The sequence below is a fragment of the Manacus vitellinus genome, unplaced genomic scaffold, assembly GCF_001715985.3.
Source record: "Manacus vitellinus isolate BGI_N305 unplaced genomic scaffold, ASM171598v3 scaffold_8_pilon, whole genome shotgun sequence".
Classification (NCBI taxonomy): Eukaryota; Metazoa; Chordata; class Aves; order Passeriformes; family Pipridae; genus Manacus; species Manacus vitellinus.
In genome coordinates, this window is record NW_021940864.1 from 5077227 (window position 1) to 5103011 (window position 25785).

The 25785-nt window shown below is 37.7% G+C and overlaps 1 protein-coding gene across 1 annotated transcript in view; it reads left to right on the forward strand.

Annotated features, from left to right (window-relative positions):
• Window positions 1-25785, forward strand: part of NVL (nuclear VCP like) — a 37363-nt gene that overhangs the window by 3816 nt on the left and 7762 nt on the right. Inside the window, exons 6-20 of the mRNA XM_029965086.1 lie at window positions 404-458; window positions 986-1252; window positions 2652-2775; window positions 3070-3146; window positions 3433-3567; window positions 4608-4709; window positions 6548-6665; window positions 7119-7263; window positions 9924-10194; window positions 12430-12648; window positions 13285-13389; window positions 14178-14240; window positions 15419-15538; window positions 16229-16328; window positions 23290-23396. Of these exons, the coding sequence (XP_029820946.1) occupies window positions 404-458; window positions 986-1252; window positions 2652-2775; window positions 3070-3146; window positions 3433-3567; window positions 4608-4709; window positions 6548-6665; window positions 7119-7263; window positions 9924-10194; window positions 12430-12648; window positions 13285-13389; window positions 14178-14240; window positions 15419-15538; window positions 16229-16328; window positions 23290-23396 (2008 nt within the window). The remainder of the gene's footprint in view (window positions 1-403; window positions 459-985; window positions 1253-2651; window positions 2776-3069; window positions 3147-3432; window positions 3568-4607; window positions 4710-6547; window positions 6666-7118; window positions 7264-9923; window positions 10195-12429; window positions 12649-13284; window positions 13390-14177; window positions 14241-15418; window positions 15539-16228; window positions 16329-23289; window positions 23397-25785) is intronic.

Consider the following 25785-nt stretch of genomic DNA (forward strand, 5'->3'; position numbering starts at 1 on the left):
GTGGTAGATATTAAGGATCTTGTGGGAAATTAGAACAATGTTGTCAGAAGGACTAGTCTAGTTCAGCAGTGATTTGCTACTGCTTGCCTTGTGCCAGCACTGGTGATTCTGTGATCTCTTGGTAAACTGAGTCAGAGTGATCCTACATCACCTTTTTTTAGGACTGTCTTTCAGCCAGGCTGACAAGTTGATCCAGCTCATCACAGACTTGGAAAGGATGCATTTTTTAACTCTTAACAGTAGAAAATTTGAAACATGCAAGTCAGGAATTTCTCTCCAGCTTTCGGCTGCCTGTCATAGTTGTGGGGAGCCACATTGTTGAAATTGCATTTGTTTTATTTTATGGATGTCTCGTAGTTCTGCTCTGATAATCATGGAGTTTTTGTCTTCCTTCCATGTAAAGGACTACTGGAAGTACCACAGATGACTCTGATTATGATGATTATCCAGAAGATCTAGTAAGTTGTATTTTATTACGTTTGTATTTGCATAATACATGATTCTATGTTGTAAAAGTGCACTTGGAGAATTTAAAAGTGGAGATAAGAGAGGAGGTATAGTCAGAGTTGACAATTCCCACTGAGAATCTATAGAGCTGAAAGGAGACTGAATTCTGAAGGAATAGGAAGAACCTGTGGTGAGGAATCACTTTTGAGGAAGGCACAGTGGGGGCCTGAAAGACTTATCAAATGAATGAAATGATTAAAGGAACTGACATACCCAACTACTACACAAAGAGGTGCCTGCCAATTAACAGGGTCATTTCAGGGTGAATTGCAAAGGCTGCTGCCCCTTCAAGGAGCACAGATTTTTATATGCAGTCATTTGATTTGGAGAGGAGTGGGTTGGGAGATGCATGCCTCTTTTTCCCATGGGGATAATGCTAAATTGTATTTATGAAATAGTTTTCGTTGGCCTCTTACTGTAAATAACCCAAGTTATAATCTGTCCCGTATATTTTCTTTTCAAATGTGTGAATCTGCAGTCTACAAATCACATGAACAGTTCCCTGCTGAGCTTATATAAGAAAGGGAATCCCGATTCTGTTCCAACCACTCCAAAGACTGACCCAGTGGAAACCCCTCCTCCTGCGCGAACTGCACCTCAGACAAGCGCCGTGTCACCAGGAGCAAGAAGTGAAACACGGATCTCTGATGGGGGCTGGTTCATTGATAAAACTCCATGTGGTAAAGACTTTTTCATTGACCTTTCTGAGGATGGAGAAGGAGATGAAAAGAAACTGATTTCTGAGGTATTGTGTTTTACAAGCCCAAGATGATTAAACTAGAAGCATGAATATAGTTGATCTGTAAGGTCCCTTCCAACTCAAACCATTCTGTGTTTCCTGTGTAACTTGACAGGCTTCTGAAGGGTGATTCTAAGACCAAAAAGACAGTCTTTCTCTCTGAATTTTTTAAATATATTATTTTTTTTTACAAACATGCATGCTGTGTTTAAAGATAGTGAACATGTTAAACTGAAAAGAAAGATTGGCTTAAGCCTAGTAGAGTACTTGTTTTTAGCTTGGGTTCTGAAGAAGGAGTGTCTTAGCCCATTGTTCTGCCATGTCAGAAGTGATTTTTCTAACCTTCTGGCCTATTTCAAACATGTTTGTATGGGAGGTAAAAAGACACCAAATTATGAATTTCCTCCACATTTTTTGAGGAAAATGCAGTTCTCAGTATTAGGGAGGCCCAGTTTAGTGCCTACACTGAGATAAAGATCAGTGGAAAGGAATAAGTAGCTGTTACTTATTCCATTTACCATTGATCAGCCTACCTGGCATGAGGCTTGCTGTAGCCACAGCACGTGTTAAAGTCTTTGTGAGTCTGGAAAAAGTGGAATTTATTTGAATGGACAAAGTTATAGAAGATGAGAGGAAATTGCATTGATTTATAAAGCAGTAAAAAATAGATTCTACTCCCCATCTAGACATCCTACCCAGTTTGTGATCCCCTCCTTCACCCCAGTCATTTTTTTATTTTGAAAAAAATAATTTTGTTTAGCTGCTGAAAGCTTTCCATTTGTGTATGTGAGTTAACATTTGTATTGCTTGACTGACCAGATGTTTCAGCAGCCTGTTTTTTATGTGAAGGAAGACCTGCATTTACATCTGCCTTTCTAATTACACAAAATGCTTACTGAATAGGCAGATTTGATAAATCATTCCTTTATCCTAGTAGTACTGCATCCTCTCATCTAGAGAAAATGAATAGAAGAGAGATCTCCAAATTGTAAAATATTTGCAATACTGTATTCTTAAAAAAAAAGCCCAACAAAAACTCCCCAGCTTTCATCATTGAACTTTTTATTTCTTTTATCTTGTAATAGTCCTTTTCTTTCGTGCAGTTAACTTATGTGAGCACTGAATAATATTTTTGTATAACCATTTGTGACTTACTAGTAATAAAAATTGTTTCCAATGGAGTAAAAAGATTTGTATAGTTTTATTCATCCCATTTTAAAAAGGGAAAAAATCCTAAGTACAAAAACGATTTTCTACAAAAGGGGTTAAATTCCTGCCTTGCTTGTCTTTATTTATATAATATGTGTAAGTTAAGCATCATAGACACACATTTTCTTCTTTAAAGTATTTGCAGAAGTTCATTGATTTAAAAGGTTATGTATGTGATTCTGGTTTTATGGCCTAGAAATCAGCAGAATATTCTCTCTTGGAGAGTGAAAGAAAGAAGACAAAGGGCAAGAGAGCAAAAAGAAAAAAGGAAGAATTTCCAGATGTGGATGGAGAAATTGAATCCATGTTACTTAAGAAAGGTGAGAAGTTATTTTTGGTGTGTTACTCAAAACAGAGACGATATTTGACCGTGGGATCTGTTACCCGAGCAGTGTTTTTTGAGGTGCAGAGAAGTGATCTCCAGCATTTTTTAAAAAAAATTTAGCCTTAATGTTATATTAAAAAAATATTTCAGTCCTGTGTCTACTACTAAAAAATAACAATTAGCTAAGGCTAATGTAGCTAACTTAGCTAAGGCTTAGTACCTTTCTGTCTGGTGTTAGCAACTACTGTTATACCGTGTCTAAGTTTGTGTGACTTTTGCTCCTTACCAGTGAGAAGTAAGGGACCAGAGCTCTATTGCCCTTCAGTGACATTTGAGGATGTAGGAGGCAACGATGAAACTTTAAAGGTTAGTTAAAATTTTATTGGTGGGCTACAGGATGCACTGAAAGAAATGTCACGTGAAAAATGCCAAAGAAGGAGTCTCGCAGAATTCATCTACATGGCACTGAGAAGAGCTGCTTATACCAACAACAAGAAGGTTGTTTATTTTCCTTGGATTAATCTTTCTCTAAGCAGTCACTGAAACCAGATTAATAAACAGAACTTTGCTTTACTTTGCCCTGTCTATAATAGCAGCAATCTGTAATGCTAATTTCTGTAATTTAAATGAAGGTTTTTCTTGTTGTTAACAGGAAATATGCAAGATGCTCATTCACATCCGTCATCCCGAAGTCTATAACCACCTAGGCGTGGTTCCACCTCGTGGTTTTCTTTTACATGGGCCACCAGGTTGTGGAAAAACGTTACTTGCACAGGCAATTGCTGGGGTGAGATAGCTTTGAATTTACAGTTTCTTCTTTTCTTGAATTATTTTTAGAGAGAAAGAAAATAGTCCTCCTTCATGATAGGCTAGATCGTTCCACTTCTTTATCCTTCCTGGGATAGTCTGAAAAATATTAATGCTCACTTTGTTTGAATTCCATCTGAATCTGTACTTGATAGAACCTCATATATAAAGAAGAGACATAGTGACAGGGTTTTACATTTTAAATTGTTTTGAGGCATTCTAAGGACAACAGTATAGGCACAGGTGTTGAGAAGGGTATAAATGGAAGGTACTTTTGATTAAATGTACCCTAGTGTTTCATTTTAAGTCTAGACTCAACCTTACCATTTTTTATGAGGCATTACATTGATTTTATTGGGTGGCATCTGTTAACCAACCATCCTGAATTTCCAAACTGGATGTTGCCTTGCCTGTGTCAAACTGACATTTTCAGAGCATATGACACCATTGGTGTGGATAGTTTGGTGTGTGGTGAGACTGCACTACCTGTAGCACTACTGTGCTACAGTCTGTCAAAGTCACCATTGTATTTATTTATTTTTAATAGCAGAAAACACTGAGTGTGTGTTTTACAAGTGCCTTGTTGTGCAGTCCTGCTCACATGTTTCTGGAGCAGGATTAAGGAAACCAAACCTGGTGGGGCTTATCTTGCACTGTTATGCATAGAAATAAACAGGTTTTTTTCAACAAAGGAGCCCAAGCATGTACTGAAATATATGCATTGTGAAGGACTGGCTTGGGAACCAAGGTGAAAAGCTATTTGACAGTGCAGTCATTCTCTAACTGAGTTAGGGAAAGCGGTTTTTTTTAATATCCATTTCCATTCACTTGGACAAATGGCTCAGACCCATTTTAAGTTGGACGATGCTACTTATCTTTTAAAAAAAGCTCTTTAGGTTTCAGTCTGGATTGAATAGTTTGTAGGTATAGAAGATGTCATACTGGAAAATATTTGTCTCCAAGGACAGCCAACATTTCTAACCTCTGGATGTATCATACAATATTCCTTGTCTCTTCCAGGAACTCGAGCTCCCAATGTTGAAAGTGGCTGCGACAGAGATTGTGTCTGGAGTGTCAGGGGAATCTGAGCAGAAACTGAGAGAATTGTTTGAGCAGGCTGTGGTGAGACACCCATTGGAAATTGCACTGTGAATTGTTTATCTTCTTCTTTGTAAAGATTCGAACTTTGCTGCTGTGGTTTGACTTTGGGTGAATATTAGTGAGTGAATCCTTACACTGCTGCACACAGGATTTGTCTCCCCTCCTGTGAGCAGAATTCCATTGTACTGTCGTGATGTCATAGGGCACAAAGCTTACTATTCTGAAGCCTTGACAAAAGATAGTTCATCATAGCAATGTAAAGAGAGCAACAGAAATTATTTAGATATTTGGAGCTGCTTGGTTTGATATATAAAAAAACCAAAACAAGAGCGGTTGATTGTGCTTTTCTGTTACAGGGTTTTTTGCTAGTTTTGTGTGGCGTGGAGTTTGAGTGAGTGTGAGATGCTTTAGGCTTTGGGGGTCTAAGTATAAAGTAGAAAATTTGGAACAAACATGATAAGAGCAGGAGACAAGTTACAGTTGAAGTCTTGCTTTGGTGTGACTTCTGGACATCCTAAGAAGCAATGAAAATGAGACAGGTTGTGATAATTTTAATTTAAACAAATGCAGATTTTTCTAGTTTTTTTAGTATGTGGCTAGTGTTTTACTTCATGAAGACAGTTTTCTGTTTCTGACCTCTGAGAATGTTCTGGTTTTCCAACTTTATTCCATTTTTCTACTTTCCCTCATGACTGCATGTAGGTATTTCAAGTATTTTCCTGTAAAAAAAGAATGCTAAACGGGGCAAAAAGATTGCTTGTGGAGCTGTTCATTTGTTATGTTTCCAGTTCATACAGCACTTTCATTTTTAGAGAGCCTCGTTAAGATGTTGTTTAGAATAAAATTAAATAGTTTATGGGAAAGAGCTTTTAGAAATTACGTATCTTTTATATGTCAAGTGATCGAGGGGAGATTATTGTTGCAGAATTTACATCTATTGCATAAAATAAGCTTAAAAAAAAAATCTAACTTTTTCACTCAGTTTTGGTACCAATTTTTGTGCAGGGATAAAGACACGATTCCACATTATGCAGGTCCTGTGGAATCTTGGTGGCTTTTTCCCCTCTGTCAGACAGTGGGAAAGGGAGTGACCAGTAGATGGCGCAGCTGGTGCCTGATAACAGCCAGTGTGTGGGGTGTGCAACCCGGTTTTTTTGTAAGGGACTCCTTTGGAAGATGATTCCAGTATTTTCCTTAAGTATTCCTTTGTACTACTAGTGCTTTTTCTGAATATTAATAATCTTTTGTCAGTTAAACATCATTCTATTAGTTACACAAATTATTATTCCGAATTAGTGTTGACTTTTTATGAAGTATGTGGGATTTTAGAACACTTGTAGGAGTTTCTCACTGCTCATTCTTACTTTTTGAACACGGTCAGGCTCTGTAGTAGTCTTGAAGTTACATGACCACATGACCACCTACTGCTCCTTTTGTTTCATTATGTGTGTCAGTAACATTAGCTCTTGGAATTCCACAGCTCTAATGTCATTAACAAAACAAACAAAAACCCAAACCAGACCTTTCTTGTGTGGTTTTCGTTTATGGACTTAAGCAGTCAGTCCCAATGGAATATTTGTGGGGAACATAAAGCAACACAGAGGTATATTTAAATTTTAAACAGTGTGTAGAGACATTTTGAATCTCACACCTTAATTATTCCATAGGCTCAGCTCAGCACAGTTTCACAGTCTGGTGACTTTCCAGATAGTCAGAAAGAACAATAGAATTGTTCCAGGAGCAGTTGATTGGGCAGCAGATTGACAACAATAATTATAGATCAGTAAATAGGAAAAATTCTTTCCTGTAATACACCCTGCCAGTGTCATTTTATAATTATTAATATTTTTTGTTCCTAGTCCAGTGCACCGTGTGTCCTTTTCATTGATGAGATCGATGCAATCACCCCAAAAAGAGAAGTTGCATCCAAGGACATGGAGCGCAGGATTGTTGCTCAGTTCCTGACTTGTATGGACGGTCAGTCTCAGGAACATCTGTGCTAAGCTCAAATTTCTGATTATCAGGCTCACTGTCTGCTTTACTTCAGTAGTGACGTGTTGTTACTTTAGAGGAGCTAGTGGTAATAATTTTTCATGTTTTGGCACTGTGGGGAGTGGTGGGAAGATTCTTATAGATTTGATATTATTTTCACAGTGGTCTGTCTAGCATTATATAAGGCTGTCTGTTGCATAAGCAGAAATAATGGAAATATCTGTTGAATTTAATTTGAAATGCTAATTTTAGCTCGATTTGTTCAAAATGCAAGTTTTAGGTAGTAGAAATAAAGATAAACAGCAGTGACTGTGGGTTAGTTTATCTGTGCTGAGTGTTATCATGTGCTGCAGAAACAGAGTCCCACAGATACTGGAACAAAGTTGGGACAGTGAGCATGAGTATTAACTTCCTTCCTTCCTTCCTTCCTTCCTTTAGACTTGAATAATGTGGCTGCCACTACCCAGGTCCTTGTTATCGGAGCAACAAACAGACCTGACTCCCTGGACCCTGCGCTGAGGAGAGCTGGGAGATTTGATCGAGAAATTTGTTTAGGGATCCCAGATGAAGGGGCAAGAGAAAAGTATGTGTTACGAACTTTAACCTCGTTTAGGATTAGTTAGTAATTATGGAAGTAATGTGTAAGTTAACATATGAATTAAAGAAAAGTACTTTATTGTGTTTAGTCCTATTCGTGCCTGTTCACACCTGTGGATCAGCACAGACTAAAAAGTGCAGAAGACACTGTGTGCATCTACTCTTTGTCTTGGTAGCTATGTCTACATTTGGAGTGGTTTCCTTTCTTGTGTGCAAATCTGCTTTTAGCATTATGTTAAGGGGTTTTCAAGTGCCTTAACAGTATAGATCATGGAGTCAAATGTATATTTTCTCTTTTTCAGGAAGTTAACATTCTGTCTTTGGTGTTCCCTGTGTAACTATTAAATTAGGAACATAAGTATAGCCCATTTTTTAGTCCTCTCAAGCACATACCTTAAGCAACAAACCTAGAATCTTCATTCCAGTCCTCATGGAAATACACCAGTCCAGGCATTAAGCTGAGCTGCATCCTCTGTTGTGTAACTGGCCCTTTTTTCTCCAAAGAGCTGTGACTGTCAGACTAGGTTAAAAGTAATAAATCTGGTTTTGCTTTCTTAATTAAAAAGGAACTGCTACTCATTTCCACAACAGCAGAAAACACAGGAAGGGGAGTTTAAAAACAGTTGTGGGTTATCTTGTTAGAGAAAGGAAAGGAAGGTTAAAGGATAAGTTCCTTCAACCTCAACTAATCATATTTCTAAGGTGGCTTTTGTTTGGATTTCTTTTCCTCCCTTCCTCCAGATCTACAGCCCTATAGGAATTATGTTCCTCTTTGTTGTGGGAAAACACGCAGATGGTTAGAGGCAGAACTAAAGAGTTAACTGATGAGAGTTCTGATTCTGTGGTAGTTCTTAGGATCGTGTTAAAAGTGATATTCCCAGAAATAGCAATGTTTTGAGGGACAGGAGTTGTGAATGGCAAAGTCATTGTAGTGTGTAGAGATTGTTCACAGGCTGGAGAGTAGTCGTATTCGTTCATACTATTGTTTTGTACAGTTGTTTGTATTTATGTTCCTGGAGGTTTAGGCTTACTGTTGATTTTGTTTTCTTTTTAAATTATTCCCTCCCACCCTGCTTCTCTGTTTTGTTTTGTTTTGACAGGGAGCATGGGGACGGTGCTGTTCCTTTATTTTAAAATGATAGAGTCGTAAAGAAACAGAAATCCTTATAATGTGCTGACTTAGGATAAATGAGTCTTGCTGAAGGCAGACTTTGAACTGCTTAGTTGAGGTTCCACAGCCTTAGCAGGGTGGAGTAGGATGAGGATCTGGAGATCTTGCTTTACTTGCAGTGTTTTCTTATACATGTATGAAACCCGTGAAGGAAAGTAATATCTGTAGGACACAAGTTCAGAACGAGCCATTTATAGTTCTTAACTTTTTGCACTTTGACTCAGTTGATTAGCTACAGCTGCTGTCAGACAGGTTGAAAAATTCTTGAGAACCACACCAATATCACTAAAAAAGCTTTAAAGGAGAGAAGATGACTCTTATCAGTGGGGGAGGCAAACAGATGGAACATTATAATTTCAGAGTTTTGAATAGCTTAATCATGTGTTTCTGTCATAACTTTTCTGTAGTTTCATTACTTGATCTGGAAATAATTTAAACTAGTTTCATTGGAACTAGAAAGTATGTTACTGATCTTCACTTCTTTGGTTCGTGCTGCCTCTTTAAAATATTTTCCCGATGAAGTGATGTTTTCCCATTTTAAACAAGTCGATTTGATCCCTTTCCTCAGAGTTCTGCCAGTTTCTGTGAAGTGACATTGGCTTTTGCATTTTTTTTTTTGACCAGCCATTTAGTTTTCAGTTGTCCTTGCCTTGGAAGAGCAGCCAGAAGTCTTGATGGACCTTAAAGAAGACTTTAAAGCTTCAGCTTTGATACAGAGTGAAAAAGCTCCCATTAAAAGAAAAAAAAAAGTGCAGAGCTTAGCACTTCACTGTCAGTTACATAAAGCTGTTTTGTATTAGTGAAGGAACTACATAAGTAGGTGTAACTTTACCTTTTGAGTGAGGATGAGGTAACACATGAGTTGCACACATAAGCTGTGTGCACAGTAAAACTATTGGAAGTTTTCCTGGGGATACAGGAAATATCTGCTGACAAATTCCACTGACAATGGCCAGGGAAAGATACTGAAGGTTAGAAGATACGGCGCCACACAGTCTGATTTCATTTGCTCCTTGCAGAATAGTTTGTTGTGAGTGTTCTTCAATACATAACTAAAAGTGGGATGGAACAGACTATGCAGACTAATGTAGTTAGGAACACAAAGTTAAATATCTTAATGGATAGCTTGTGTGCATCTCTGTGGTACACCCTGAGACCTAGTCTGTCGATTTGGAATCATAAACTAAAGTTTAAAGAATCTATAATACTTAGATTCACCAAAATTGGCTTTTACCCACCGACTGGCATTGCCTGGTTGATGCTGTTAGTTTTGAAGAAGTAAAAGGAAATATATAGCACATTTTTGTGGATTTCAGTGTTCGTTACTTCGTAGTTGAGTGAAAACTTCCCGCTGTACTTTTTCAGTTCAGGTGGACTGAAAGAGTCCTTAAATCCATGCTGTTTGTTTTCATACATACGAAAAAAACAAAGCTACAGCTTCACCTTTTCTTTTTTTATTCCCTCTACTCAATTAGAATTCTTCAGACCTTGTGTCGAAAACTTAAGCTCCCGGAGTCCTTTGAATTCCGTCACTTGGCGCGGCTGACTCCGGGTTATGTGGGAGCCGATCTGATGGCGCTGTGTCGAGAGGCAGCCATGGGCACAGTGAACAGGGTCCTGATCCAATCTGAGGGACAGAGGAGGAAGCACACACAGGCTGGAGGAAACACAGCTGAAGAAAGCATGGGAATGGGAGCAGACATCCTGGTGGAAGAGGGCACCAAACAACTAGAACTTCCTCCTAAGGTATTTATTCCTTGAAGCATGTATTTCTAATGTCTTGAGGGTTGAGCCATTTTATAGTTAGGAAAGTCATTGCTCATGAATTTTCAAACATCTATGGCCAGTGTAATATTAAATTTAGTTTTAGAGATGTCAGCTACTAAGACAGGAGCTTAGCTCCTAATGACCCATGTAATGGGTCTGAATAAGTGGCTCTCAAAACCCAGTCCTCCTAAAAGTCACATTCATGTTTTATGCAAGGTGTGGTTTTTCCACTGGACTTTTTTGTTGTTGTTTGTGCTGTGTTGTTTTGTTTTCTAGCAGAGCAGAGGCTAAAAGGGCAGCTCTCTTCAAAAGTATGTCAACTGTTAACAGAATTTTAAAAATATTAGACTTGCACTGAGTTTTCTGCACAAGCTACTTGCTGTGCCCTCAGTGAAATCTCTATTATGATGCCTGGGGTTCTTCCCTGACTTGGTCGAGTTAGAGTAAATATTTAAGCAGTCCGTGTTTTCCCTCCAGCTGTGTGTTTACTTGAGGTAAATCAAACTTGTATCTAGTACCTGTAGCAAGTTTGAGGAAGAGATGAGCTGTTAATTTGCAGGACACCTGGAACTCTGTTGCAGAAAATAGTGTTTCTAGTGCCAGAATTATTCTATGGCCCAAGTAACATGATGTGGTTAGTGAAACACAACAACTTTATATAGAAATCCTTGGGCCTATTTCTCAAAACGTGGAGTCTGTATGTGCCTTCATGATGTGCAGGCTTCCTAAAGGTTTGCCTAGAGAAGTAAAAAAAAGTAGGCTTAAATCCACATTGTACTTAGATTCTGTTTTTAGAGGGACTGACAAAGAAAACTGTTACCGTAATTGCAAAAACCAGTGTAAAAAGCTGTAGTAAGCCTTTGTATTACTGTAACATAACCATACTGCAAACCTCCCAGTGTTTCCTGGGGCCTGATGCAGCCAAAAGAAAGTGGGGAAGGGCAGGTAGTTGCAGCTTTTATCAACATCACCATCATCAAAGGGGTCATTGAGAATGAGGAAGTCTAATCCTAACAAAGCCATATTTTGATAGCTGGCAGGAGGTTGACATAGTCTAATACAGGGTATTGTCATTAAAACCCTTTTATTATGTTTATAATGGAAAAATAAACATACAAAACCTTTAAAAATCATTCACACAATTCAAGTAAACAAACCCAGTGGTCTTGGCTATTTCAGAGTTTCTCTTAATGGTTCTGTTAAGAAGAGGAGGGAGGGCTTAAGAGGGATATCAGACACTATAAAGACTTCTGTTTCTTTTTGGTCAGTTGTAGAGCTGTCCTGGTTGAAACTGATAGGAAGTGATACTTTTTCTGTATACCACTGTAGAAAAAATGTTGAAACTTAACAGAATTTTTACCTTTCTTTTTTCTCCCTCTATCTTATACTGAAAATCCTGATATATTTTTACTCGTGAGGCAGTACCACTTTGCTTTGATGCTGCCTCTCTGTATTAGAACAGTATTTATGTATTTATGTTGTGAAGGTATAAAGTTCTTGGATTGAGTATTTTCTAGGGTAGTTTCCCCAGTAAGGAACTGACTGGGGAAATTGGAACTTACCTCCTTGGGGCACTGTGGTCTGCAACGTGGAACAGTGTAGAAAAGCATTACCCTGCATCTCTATTCTGTTTGCCCAAACTTAATCAGGGTTTGATTACAAAACCAGGTTTAGTCAGGCTGAAGAAATGAGTTGATGACTTGAAATCAGACTGTGTTAAATAAAAGTGTATATTCTAGAAGTGTGTTAAGAGTTTTTTAAAGGTTTACTTGTAACTGAATATTCTGCAAATTGTTGAAATTGTGCTGTTCAGCAGAGTTTTTCACTTTTCTCTTGAAAGCAGTTTCTTGTTAAAAACAGAATTAATACATATAAATAATACATAGTTTGGAAATTTCAGCATGGAAATAACTTTCTCCTAATCGGTGTGGGAGGAGCAGTAGGAATCGTTGGAAGACAAAATACACATGCTAGCTCAGTTTCTGTATATCTAAATCAAGATTTTAGCCTCACTCAGTGTTTTCACATGTGCTAGATGTACACAGAGCTTTCCTGGAATGTTTTTATCATTATTATGTAGAGTACCCATAAAATATGTAAATCGCTATTACTGTGGTTGATAGTTGAAGTATTGCTTTGAAAAAGCTCTTAAAATGGTTCTTGAAGTCCAGTCTAGTGCATAATCTTTTTGTTTTCCTTTCCATGTACCCTAAGGATGACTTGCAGAGACTTTTGGATTTGCTGAAGAAGCAAGACCCCTTGCCTGAGGAGCAGCTGCAGAAGCTGTGCATTGAGATGAATGATTTTATTGTTGCACTGTCATCAGTGCAGCCCTCTGCCAAGAGAGAAGGCTTTGTCACAATCCCTGATGTGACATGGGCAGATATTGGAGCCCTGGAGGATGTTCGGGAGGAGCTGACTATGGCAATATTGGTATGTCTTAACCTTACTTTCAAAGATTTTTTACACTTCCCCTTATGTAGGAAATAAAACTGTGTTTGTTTTTAATATTTCCTTCAGGCATAATGTTCTGCTCATGAGTTCTAACATGCTACAAACTAGAAATTTTGCAACATCTTTATTTAAAAGAGTTAGGCTTCTGTAATTTGCTTTAAAATTACATGTATTTAAATACATGTAAAAGGGCATGTATTTAACATTTTGCTTTCTGTATTCATGCTTGCAGTGTGTTTGTGTTGCTCAATCTTTAAGTAGTCTAAAAGTGTTGTACCACCAACCTTGGTTATGCAACTGCCAAACAAAGAATTGGAGACTGCTTAGCTGGAAGCTTAGCAGTTTTGCTGCCAGTCAGAGGGTTTCTTAACACGAGTACCTTAAGATTAGAACCTGGGTAAATAAAATCTTTGCCTCTCAGTAACGATACTTCTCCCATTTTGGGGTACTTATTAGTGCAAGATAATAAGATGGCGATCGACTCTTTATTCGTTTAGCCTATAAAGAATTGGAATAAAGAACTTGCTTATGAATGGTTTTTCGTCCAACTGTGCCTGAAATTAAAAGTTTGATATTAGCTTTATGTCCCAGGTAACTGTGATAATTTCTTTTTAGGCACCTGTGCGAAACCCAGAGCAGTTCAAAGCTCTGGGCCTGACTACTCCAGCTGGTGTCCTGCTGGCAGGGCCTCCAGGATGTGGCAAAACACTGTTAGCTAAGGTAAGACATTTTCTAGACATAGTTAAAAAAACTGGAGAATCTTCTTGAAGTGGATGGTTTTGTAGGAGTGACTGAATCTGCATGGTGGTGCCAGAAGTTGGGCTTTTGTACCAATTCTCATCAGAAAATTAAATTTAGGCCTCTGCGCTGAAGTTATTTGATTTTCTTGTCATTAAGTTACAATTTTGCTTGAATTGAGAGGGAATTACTGCAAAACTTGAAGGAATAAATTGATTGAGAAGAGAGAAGCAAGGATGAGAAAAAACTCTATTGAATAACCACTTCTATGGAATATTTCACTGTAACTAAATTATATATTTGGAAGTACTCTACACTCTACTATACTTATGTAATTGTTGTATTTACCTTACTGAAAATACTTTTGTTTTCCTTCATGAGCATTTCAGTTCTTACAGGCTCTCCCTGTAAATGTAGATAATTGTTCAAGTTTCAGATTGTCACTCACCTTTGTCTTCAGATGCTCTTATGTAGTTTCATATCTCCTTAACTCCCACTAATTATTGAGAATTCTTCAACTGATGTGAGGGGGGATGGAGTGTGAATCTGGAACACTGCCTCATCAAAGAGAGAACACCTTGCTAAATTCCCTGCTCCCCTCCCACTCTTAATTGCATGTAATTATACTTTGTACTGTTTTCTGTATTTTACAAACAGTTGATAACTGTGTTCCTTCCCTTATGTTTGTTTATTGCTTCATGGACAGAACCAAAGAAGCCATGATAAATGTGTGTTTTACATATATGCATCTCTCTTTGCCTTTTTGATAGGCTGTGGCAAATGAGTCTGGACTGAACTTCATATCTGTGAAAGGTCCTGAGCTGCTAAATATGGTATGTGCTAATCATTGTGCTTTTGTTATTTATGGAATTCTTGTCCAAAGTGGGGCAAGGAAAATTCCTGGTAATCACACAGCTGATACTGGTACAACTAAAGTTGCCTTATTTAACCTCAGCTTTAAGTTTTTAAGCAGTGAAGTTGTTCATGTGAAAAGGAAAAAGCCATCTGTGTAGTTTAAGTATATTTATTGGTTTAAATTACCGGGCAGATGGAGCCTTCCTGACTAAAGTAGGATATCTGAATAACAAATTAAATGCATCACTGCTTATGTAGCATGTAGATTTTAAATGTCAAGAGATAAAAGTGCTCTAGTTCAAATTTTTGCAGCACTGGGCTTAGAAGTGTTGTGATATAACTTCAGTCTCTTTTGGAGTCAAGAGAGTGTGTTTAACTGAGCAAGACGTCTGCAGCCCACATCTCAAAAGACCATGGCAGTTTTCTGTTTATCAGTAATGTGGAAGCCAAAATCAATATACTGGGATCATTCTCTTCTCAAACACTTATTTATGTGTATTTCAAGTACAGATAAAGGCAGGAAATGCAGCACTTACGTTAATTAGGAGCCCTACTTCCTGGTGGAATGTGATGAAAATGGTGGGCTGTGATTCAGAGACTGTGTTAACACAAAAATTGAATCAAAACATGTTTGTGTGGAAAAAATTGTTTGCATTTATAGTTTTGCAGCCCCTGCCCCTACAGTTCACCATTCAAAGTAAAATGCTGGTTGACTCTTCAGTTCCCTACTGCCAAGCCTGTGTCTTCAGGCAACTACTCTATGAACTTCAGATGTTCATTGTGTTCACATTGCTCACTGGGTTTGTTTGTGAACAGTGGAACAACAAGGTCCTTAATTAAGACCGTATTTGTTAGTTCTCATCACCAGAATGATGGCAAGTTACATTTATTCCCCTGAAAGGAGGAATTCTGTTAAACTCTGAATGTACTGCAAACTGTAAAAAGTGAACTAGTGATAATTAGTTCCTGTGTAAATCTTGATCAGTAGGGAAACAGAGATAACAGACTGTTATCAGAAGCAAACTGGTTAGCAGGTTGCATTTCTCCCTTGCCAAGTACCTCATATCTGTTTAAAACTATGATTTTTTTTTTTACCCAAGCAAAATCTTCATGTCTTACATTGTTCCAGTGTAATTTGTCTTTCTTTTTTTTTTAGTATGTTGGTGAAAGTGAACGTGCTGTACGTCAGGTATTCCAGCGTGCCAGGAATTCAGCCCCTTGTGTTATATTTTTTGATGAAGTCGATGCTTTGTGCCCTCGGAGGTCTGACCGTGAAGTGAGTCTGTCTTAAAATATCTCCATAAATAAATAATCTCAGTTGCAGATTTATTTTTTTTTTTAGCCACAGAAGTACCCAGAAGGTATCAGTATCTCACAAGAAAAGCAATGTCTTAGGCTTTCTGTCGTTTGAGGAAAAATATTTTGGTCAAGTTTTATAAAGCTTAATACTTTTTTTAGTACACCTATATAAAAAAAATACCCAGAGAGATTCAGGTTAAGCTGTTGAATTTGGTTATAATATGTCACTACTATGGAGTTAAATGTTAACTCTCAGTAGCTCATCTGATATTCTCTTTCAGAGGTTTAAATATTTGAGAACTTTTTTTCCCCTCAAAAAAATGAATACTGAGAAATTTTGTGTTGTCTTTTTGTGGTAGATGTCAGAACAATTAGTATAAATACTTGTATGTACTTCTTCAAGTGAGCACTTTAGTTTGAATTGGAAAGAAGAGGTTTCCCACATGTTAAAAGTGTGTGTTGGGTGTATAGATAGCATGAATTTGGGAAGGAAGCACGCTAAGAGTATGATGGAAGGAATCCAGAATGCAGCTACAGTGAAAGTGTGAAAAACAAACTTTTTCTTTGAGTAGTGCAGGGAGCTAGTAGATCTTTTGTTTCTTTTACTTTGAAATATTCACATTCCCACCGTTTCCTCAATTTTGTTGACAAATTTCTCCTTTTAAAGTCGGGAGCCAGTGTCCGGGTAGTTAACCAGCTGCTCACCGAGATGGATGGTCTGGAGAATCGTCAGCAGGTTTTCATTATGGCTGCCACAAACAGGCCAGGTAAGGACCCAGAAATCATAAATGAGAAATCAGACATCCTTGATTCTCTTCTAATGAAATCCCATGTTCTTAAATATTTGAATTCTATAACTAAGCTTGTTCTGTCCTTAAAATTACAGTGTCTGCTCAAATCCAAACCTCTTCTGTTCTGTTAATCTGTGTCATGTTCATGTGGCAGTGTGAGATGAAGCAACCTCTTTAAAATGTGTCTTAATTAGCACATGGTACCACTGCTGTAAAGTGTTTTGAAAGACCTTTGACTGCTTTGAACTTTGCATTATCTCCTTGGAACATAAAAGAAGAACAGAGAACTAAAATGTAATTTATGTATTTTTATAATTCTTAAACTGATTTTCTATCTAAAGCAACCTTAGACTCTCAAGCCTTCTACATGGTGAAGGATGAGCAGTAGGTGCTTAAATCTGTATCTGCTTGTACCAGTTCTTTGATTTAAAGTGGTAAATTTTCCTGGCATGAATTTGATGATCCTGACCTATCTAATCCAATGTAGAATAGAGAGTAAGGTTATACAATGTAGCCCATCTATATATAGGTGCAGTTGGATGTACCAAGGGTGTTCTTACCGGTGTCATCGAGTTGCCTTAGGAAAGAGATCTCTCCCTAAATTAGTTATGCTAGTGCAGGCATTTATATCAAGCAGGCTTATTTATTCATGTTTCTCAAGGGTTTCATATCTAATTACTGACTTGTCATTATCTCTGACTGGTAGCTTGGGCTGGGAATTCCAACACTTCTGAAGTTGAGGAAGCATCCAGCTTTACTTCCTGCAGTTCCACCTCAGCAGGATATACACGAGGCCAGTGCTTTTAGGGCTGGTCTGTGTGTGTGGCAATGTTCTGAGCTCAGGATTCCTGTTGTGGAGGCAGCTGAATGCAACACTTCAGTAGCTTTACAAGGGCCAGTTTAGAATAAATGTTGCTCAGATGTTAATTTTGAGGTATGAATACTTTTTTGTGGCAGGTTTGTCCTAATTCCCCGATTTAGATTTACACTGATTCAGTACTTATGGCTCTCATTTCCATGCATATGTGAAATCTGTAGTGTTGTTAACCCCTCCCTTTAAGCCTTATACTGGATGCATTTTTACCATTAAGTTGTTATAAAGTACCTCTGGAATGGTTTGAGGATCTCTTTTTCTTTTTTCTTTTTTTTTTTTTCCAGTTTTAAGAAGTCTCTATTGCCTTGTTCAGCTGCAGTAGCAGATGTACTGTTTTACCATACAGAAATAGTTAAAACTACAAAACTTCCCTGAGTAATGAGGTTTGGACTAATATTTGAGGGCAGCTGGAAAATCTGTGAGACATGAAATCAGTGGTGTATTACTAGTCAGTGACATCAATGAAAAAAAGTGAATTTGAGGTAAAAATACCAAATGTAAAGAAAATGCAAAGGCAGGGATAACAAATACAATCATCCAATTAAAGGGTATAAATGTATCTGCAAATTCTGTAAAAGAAAATCAGTTTCATCTTGATGAAGATACAAAGAGTTGTTTTGCCAACATAATAAAATATTTTTTTCTGAATGAGCAAGCTTGGCACACCCAGCTTCTGCTAGAGGAGAGAGTTATTCATGCAGTTTGGATGGGATGGATCTCTTGCTTCAGAAGGACATCAGCTGTGTGTATGAGTAACATTTTGGATAGGTTTAGACCATAAATTTTTCCTGTGATATCTGCATTTGTCAGTGTGAGAAAATACAGTTTCCAATTTATGCAGCTTTTATCAGAACAACTTCTACTGAAGTTGTGGTTAAATTGGGGAAATGATTTTTCTCAGTTTATGCACTTTTTATTGGGCCTAGGGAAGAGGCATTGTTCACCAAATTAAATTTTTCTAGTATGGTCTGGTTAGTTAATAGGAGCACACTGCAGGTAGTGTCTGTTCTAGCAGAGCACTCTTACTGCCCTAGGAATTAAATCTCTAAGCAGAGACCTGTAGGAAAAGCGCAGCTTATACTGGCTACTATATTTAAATGATTCCCACAAACAATGAAAGTTGCAGTGCCTGAAAAGGTCTTTAAGTCTGACATTTGTATGACAGATTTTTCTGTCATAGTTATGGTGAATAGAGGTGGGGGGATTGTGTTACATAAATCTGAATAATATACTATTACTGTGAAGTGTGAGTTCTTATGTTTTTTAATCGTTGTCAGTGTAATTTATTGGGAGAGAAAATGGCTTTTCGAGACGCTTCTGTTTTAGAGTGGTTGCAGGCATGCTAGCTTTGAGAGTTGTTTGCTGGTACTGTTCATGTTAGTGTGTGTTGTTAGCACTGTCATCTCAGAGACTAATATTAAATAATAACAGTAACAACAACAATAATAAGGATGATAATAATAATAGCAGTAGGATAGCAGTGGCTCAACCACCTTTGGCACCAAGGTATGTTCCTGGCACAGCAGTTCCAGTGTGGTGCTGGCATCTGTGACAAGGTATTATTGTGAAATGGTGGTGTTTTATATACCCCATATAAAGGGGGTTAGGCTCAAGACTGACAACTTCTTTTTTTTATAAGAGCTTTTAAGGGCTTGGAAGGCTCTAATTCCTGTTTTACCAAAAGGGTAGGTAGGCACAGTAGATTGGTTCCTTTGTTTATCATATACGATCTGCAAGTGGTGATTCTTATTCTGGCAGTACTGAAATAAGCCTTTGATGTGCCCTAAAAAGTAGGATATTTGGGTGTTTTTTGCATTTATTCAGTGACTTTGAAAGTCCTCTGTAGATATTTCTTGACTACTTCTAAATTAGCAGGGATGCAGTATTCCCAACACGATCTCTTTCCACCTAAATGCAGAACCAATGTCAAACTGTCTGAACAGGATTAAACTTTTAAGGCACTCAATGTCATTAGAGAGAGAGGAAAAAGAAAGGAGGCAGAAATATCTTGTCCTGTTAGAACCTTTATGGGTCACAATTATTATATTCTTTTTCAGTCTACTTCCTTCCCCAGATCTGAGATTAAATACTACAAAACCATCAAGTACTACTGTTAAATAATACCTATAATATCCCACAAATTTCTGGTTATCAATGTGAGTTTCAGCAGATACTGCTGCTTTCTGCTCTTCTCTTACTTCCCCAGGCTTTGAAGGTTTATAAACTCTTAGAGAATGCTGACTGAAGCATCAGCAGCATTTACCTGGGATCTAAGGAATTGATGTAACATGAGGAAACGGACAGGAAAGAAGTGAAACACTACAAACTGACAGTGCTTTTAAGCTTGATGTAAAGTGTGATGATGTCTTTGCTTTTCTTCATGGCCTCTTCCTCCAGCTTTTTTTAATTAATTCTTGTAAAATTCCCTGCCTGCTCTTATCTTTCAGAATGGTCCTAGTTTCAGTGAGTTCTGTTTTTCTTCTAGCAAGTTTGTTACTTTTCTAGAGCTGTTCACCTGAACCACGTGTTTTGAAACACAATAAAAAAATCTTCAGTCTTTGACAAGTTACTGTTTTGTTTGGGGGATTGTTTGTTATTTTTTTACCTGTTTATACATGTTGCTGAATTAAAGGCAAGATAAGATCTAAGAAAAGCACTTAATACGTGAGGCATGGAACAATTTCTTTCATAATAGTTCCAATTCACATAAATTATATTTCTGCCTTTCAGCAGCCCTTGAATGTTATGCATCTTTCACAGTAACTTCAGTTGTTAACTACAGTGTTCATCTGGAGTCTCAGAAAACCTTTTAGGGCTTCTGATCCTGCGTTTCAGAACATCACAAATGTGAGGGCCTAGATCTCATATACTTCAAATGGGATTTTTTAAATGCTCTAGTAAGTATAGGAGAAGTTTGATGGGCTCAGCACAGTAGTCATTGTTGCTGGTATGCACTGAACTTCTGTAAACGTGGACTCATGTAGGGTTAAGACATGAATAATCAACTGGAAGTTCTATTGTACAACAATAGAATGTCAAAATGTAGGAATTCGTGCAAAGATACTTTCAATAGAATTCAATGATTCTGTAAAATTTTGCAGTAGTTTGAAGAGCAGTGTAGAAAAGTGAAATATTACGTAATTCTCTAAAGATTAGTGCCTGTTTTAACCTTTAAAAATAAAGCAAGGGATGGGTATACTCCAAATGTCTTCTTATGTAATTTTGTTAAATTATTTGGAAAATGATACAGTGTCTTCTAATGACACAGTCAATGCCATTGACCACGTCTGGAAGACAGAAAATTATCAGTTGGACATTTCTCTTAGTAGAAGTATAGTCCTTCTGTGAGACAACCACTTGGAAAAAGGAGTGTTGTGTTTTATCACATTTCCATGCTTCACTTTCCTTTCAACTTGAGAGATAATAATAGGCTTTGAAAGAGGTATCTGTGATAACTACCTTAACTTCATTAAAATGTTAAATGTATCTAAAATGAGTTGACTCTCTTCTGTTTAGATAAGTTTCGAGATAATAGATATGGAGAGAGCGTTATGATTTATCAGGGTGGAATGCTTTGAAATTCCTAAAAGGAGAACATTATTCAGTTTTTTTAAATGGGTTTGAAGTGGATCTAACGAGTAAATTCATCCAATAAGTAAATACTAATTTTCTGGGTTACGTGACATGAATTTTCAAGAACTTCAGGCCCAGGTCTCAACCAGAAGAGTGAAGTGAATGGATTCCTAAGGAGATGGGGAGTGTAGATCTGTGTTTTCAACTTTGGTGTGGCCTTATTGTTGTAAACCACCATTACTGCAGCTCATCTGGTTAGTGTGAGTTGTGGTACCTCTTTGAATGCGGGCAATGTTACCATTTCCATACAAAAAGATGAATGCATCTTTAGACTGTATCACTGACCTCATGTTGTTGGACAAATAGCATGGCAAGTACCATGTTCTAAGCATGCAGAATGGAAACAGTATTTTCTGTATCAATATTTTTAAAGAGCTTTTGGAACTTCAGAATGGGAAAATTGTCAAGTGCATGGTGTTGTAATGCAATCCTTATTGAGAGTATTTTTTTTTGATGTTTGTAATTGATATGTTGAGTGATATTAATAATGTGACAAGACTTCCATCCACAGAAACACAAAAACAGGACAGTGGACTTGTGCCAAAAGCAAGATGAAGTGTCACATAGAACTATGCACAAACATATAAGTAACATGTTTTTGTCTGGCCTGCTGTGGCAGGGATTCTGTTTAACTCTTGTTTTATCTGGTCTGGATTAAATTAATACATCAAGGCATTCTTTTTTTTTTTCACCATTGTTGTTGCATTTGCAATAGCTGATTTTTGCCTCCATAGATGCTTCTGCACATGATTGCTATATCATGGAAAAAAAAATATATGTTTTTGTCCAAGAGAAAGATAATGGAGTTGTCCTTTAAGCATAAGTGAGAGAGTAACTTGAACAAGACTATGAGCATCTCTAAAAAGTGAATCAAGACTGTATTATAGTAGGATCAAGTAGTTCAAGTCTTGACAGTGTTGAAGAAGCTTTTTTCATTTGCAAAAATGGGATAGCTGTGCTTCCATCCTACTGTTTTAGGGCTTGGGTGGTGTTCTCTTTTCTTTAAAACATCTGTACCGGAAGGATTAACAACTTCACTTTTCCCAGTTCTTCATTGTTGGTAAACCCAAATGCATATAGTTTGTCTGTCAGCTACATTTTGTCAAAAGGGTGTAACAAATGTGAGGGTGTTGGCAGCTTTATTTGGAGGCCTTGATAGCTTCCAGTTTAAGACTTAGATGTAACTATCAACTGTTACTTCTGGGAAAGGTTCAGGCAACAGGTACCTCACACATCCTTATAATTCACGTGCTTAAAACCAGTCTGTAATAGTAAAAGTACAGTTTTATTTATATCTTCTGTGGGTGCTTTTGTGGCTTTGCTGTTCACATTACTGTGGCATGTAGGATATAGAGTCAGAGAATCATTAGGTTGGACAAGAATCTCTGAGGTCATCAAGTCCAACCATTAACCTGGCACTGCCAAGTCCACCACTAAACCGGGTCCCTGAGCACCACATCTACACATCTCTTAAGTACCCCCAGGGATGGTGGCTCAATAGAATTCCTTAGTGAAACAGAGCAATTAATATCATTATTGGGTTTTGGTAGATGGGGAAATAAGGCATTGAGAAACCTTTAGAAACATAATGCAGGCAGTTTGTGCTGAAGTACAGACAGGAATTGAGGCCCTTCACAGGTTGTATGCCCTGTTTGTATCTCTTGTTATGCCAGTAGTCAATATATCCTGACTTACTGTTTGTGGATATTCAGTCCACAGCCTGTGGTGCTAAAAGGCTGCTACACATTTCTGATATATATAAGCTTTGAATGGTTGTCGAGAAACATTTGTGATAATTTTATCACAAAATAAATTAAAACAATAGTGTTTCTTACTTCTCCACACATAATAAATTTGGGGTCTGCAGTTCTTCCTGGGAAACAAATCCTGTACTTGGCAGCTATATTTTGTGTTTTCACGAATCTCCTATTTTACCATTCAGAAAACTAGTGTGCAGCAGAAATGCAAATGACCAGTAAAATTAAGTTTACATATGGATGGTTATGATTGGCCCTGTGTACTTGTTATTCTTGATTTATCACTGTCCCTTTCAAGCAGATTTGCAATACAGATAGAGTTCCTTCCAATAGAACAAACTGTTATGAATTAATGTGGAATTCGTCAGAAAAGATGTTCTACTTCTGTATTGCCAAATATAGAGTTGTATTCATTTGTGAAGAGATGAAACTGGCATTTATGAGCCATCGTTGAGCAGATGCAGCTTAACTGTACTGGGTAATAGAGATTTCTACTTGATAAAGATGAAACTACTTCATTCAGCCCCTTTAATGCTCAGAGCTTCACATCATAGCACAAACGCTTCTTTGAATCCTGGTACACTTTTATGCATGTGTTCCTTCTCATGTGTAGACTTTCCTAAGGGTGTGTCTCAGTTCTGGATGACTTTTTTCTTTTTTTCCCCTCCCTAAGATATAATTGACCCAGCAATCCTGCGTCCTGGTAGACTGGATAAAACACTCTATGTGGGTTTGCCACCACCTGAAGATCGACTGGCTATTTTAAAGACCATCACCAAAGTGAGTATTTGGAAATAAATCCTTATCTTGAAGTTGGGTGGAATGATTTGAGGCAAAATAAATTTTACAAAGAATTGCAGGATCCTGTCTCGTGAAACACTTTCAAGTATTACATGAGGTCATAAAAATAAACCATCAGCCCATCTGCTGTCAAATTTGCTGTGAAACTGCAAGGAGTTGATAAATCTTGAGTAAAGCAAACCTGTCAAACGTGGAAGCTGCTGCCTTTATGGTCACAGTTTGAATAGATTTAATTAAAAGATTCCTATCTGTGTGAGTTCTGGGCCTAGAAGTGTTTTGTAAGCTTTTTTTGGGGGGTTCCAGGCATTCACCAGAATGATTCACAAGCTCCAGCTGTATTTACTCAACAGTAGTTGTGACATTTATTTGCATTCAGGATTAAAGGGAGCTTGTGGTGATAGAGGTTGTAGGTTAAAGTAAATGTGAAAATGTACAATATGTGCCTTCGTGGGTCCTCCCTGTGGGTAACAGCACAATCTGCCACTTCAGCATTTTGAATTATGGAATTCTATGTATTTCTCCAAGTATGGCACAGCAGTAATCAAGGCCTTAAAAAAGAACATACAAAGCATTATGAATTACTTGGATATTTCCTACTTTTCCAGTAGCTCAACACTGATTGTTAAGAGCAGGTGTTCTATCAGATATCTTTTTGAGCTGCAAAGGAGACAAAGTTTTCACTACAGGGGAAAGATAACACTGCATTATGAAAAGTGTTGCAAAAATTATTTAATAAATTAGTAATAAAAGTTAATTCGGACTTGTGTAAGCTAAAGTTGTGGTGCAGGCAGTGGTTGATTCAGAATTCAGAGAGTGAGAACTCGTTCAAACATGTTCTTTCGTGACAAAATGGTTGTTCAAAAGATGAACTCTCATTACAAATTCAGGATGTTAGACTTCCCTTCATTTGTTCTGTGCATTGCTTCAGGGATGAAAAAGCATTGAGTATTCCCCCATTTGCTAGTTGCAGTAGATCAGTTTGTTTCTAAGTTTTATAAAAATATTTCAGTTAATACTTTCTACAACCGTGTTCATAAAGATGATTGACCTTTACAAGATGTTGAGAGAAATTGAGTGTAACATCCATGAATCATTTTTCTGTAAGGAATTTTTTTTTTTTTTTTTATTTTACAAAATTTATTTTTAAAGGTAATTAAGTGTGTGGGGAAATAGGGCAGGAAAGCTTGGTGTGAGACTTCACAGTGGGGAGGGGAGGAAGAAGGTGGTATTAAACAGAACTGATTTCTCTCACTCTCTCACAGATTTCACCTGCTCTCACTCTCACAGCCACATATAGTGGATACACACATCCACCTGGTAGGGCTAGGATCACCTGTGGGAAACATGGAGGATAAGGAACTCTGTGTTGAGTCCTCACTTGATTTTTTTGGCTTCCTCTTGACTGGTGATGACAAACTGGTGGCTTGAGAGAACTGTTTTCAGTTTCCCTTTAAGAGTAAAACAGTTCAGAATGGTGCTTACTTCAGCTGCCATAAATCTTGGGCAAGGTTGCTGAAAAACATCTTTTGCTCCTCCTGGGAATCTTTGTGGCTACAGCCTTATCTTCCTGTTGGATAACACCACGAGGAGTGGCACATGGGATGTTGTAACCTTGTTATTATCCCATTGCCAGAGTATTTTTGTCTTCTGCTGACAAGTAATCTTTGATGTGGCCTTATCTGTTTATGGGTCTTCTTGTGATATAAGCAACAAATTGCATACTGTTTACCAGCTTGGTTTCTGTGGAGCTTGTCACTGGTTATGGAGGCTTGTTATTTTTGGAATGCAAGGTGCTTTCATGCCTACTGAATTCATGCTAGTCTGAACGTTTTGGTCACAAGTCTTTGTAGTGAATGAAGTGTTAAATCTTTGAAAAGGTATAGGAGCTATCTGAAAGATGAACGTGGAATAGGGAGAGGAGAAAATGTGTTAAAATACCTCAGTTTTTGTCAGATTTCATCCATGCATTATAGGCAAGGAAATTTGAAAAGTTTGAGTACCCGCTTGTGCAAGGCTAGAGAAAAAATGTTTGAGTGGCTTCTGGATGACAGTAGGAATTCCCAGAAATCTCCAAGGAATACATGCACAGCATATGGAAACTGAGAATTGTTGCTGAATGAAAACATGGATGCTTATGAAGGCAGCATGAGGAGCAGAAAAGGGAGTTGGGAGGAGGAATAGGTTGTCAGAAAGACAGACAGCCTAAATGTAGGTTGGAGCTCTGTTGTGAAAGAGTTTTGTTTCAGTTAACCTGTACAAATCAGTCATTTCAAATCGAATGTTAGTTATGCAAGAGAAGCCTGTCTTCACATGTTTGGGTTACCAGTGTAACATTCCTGCAAGCTGCATCAAGCTTCTCTGGTGCACA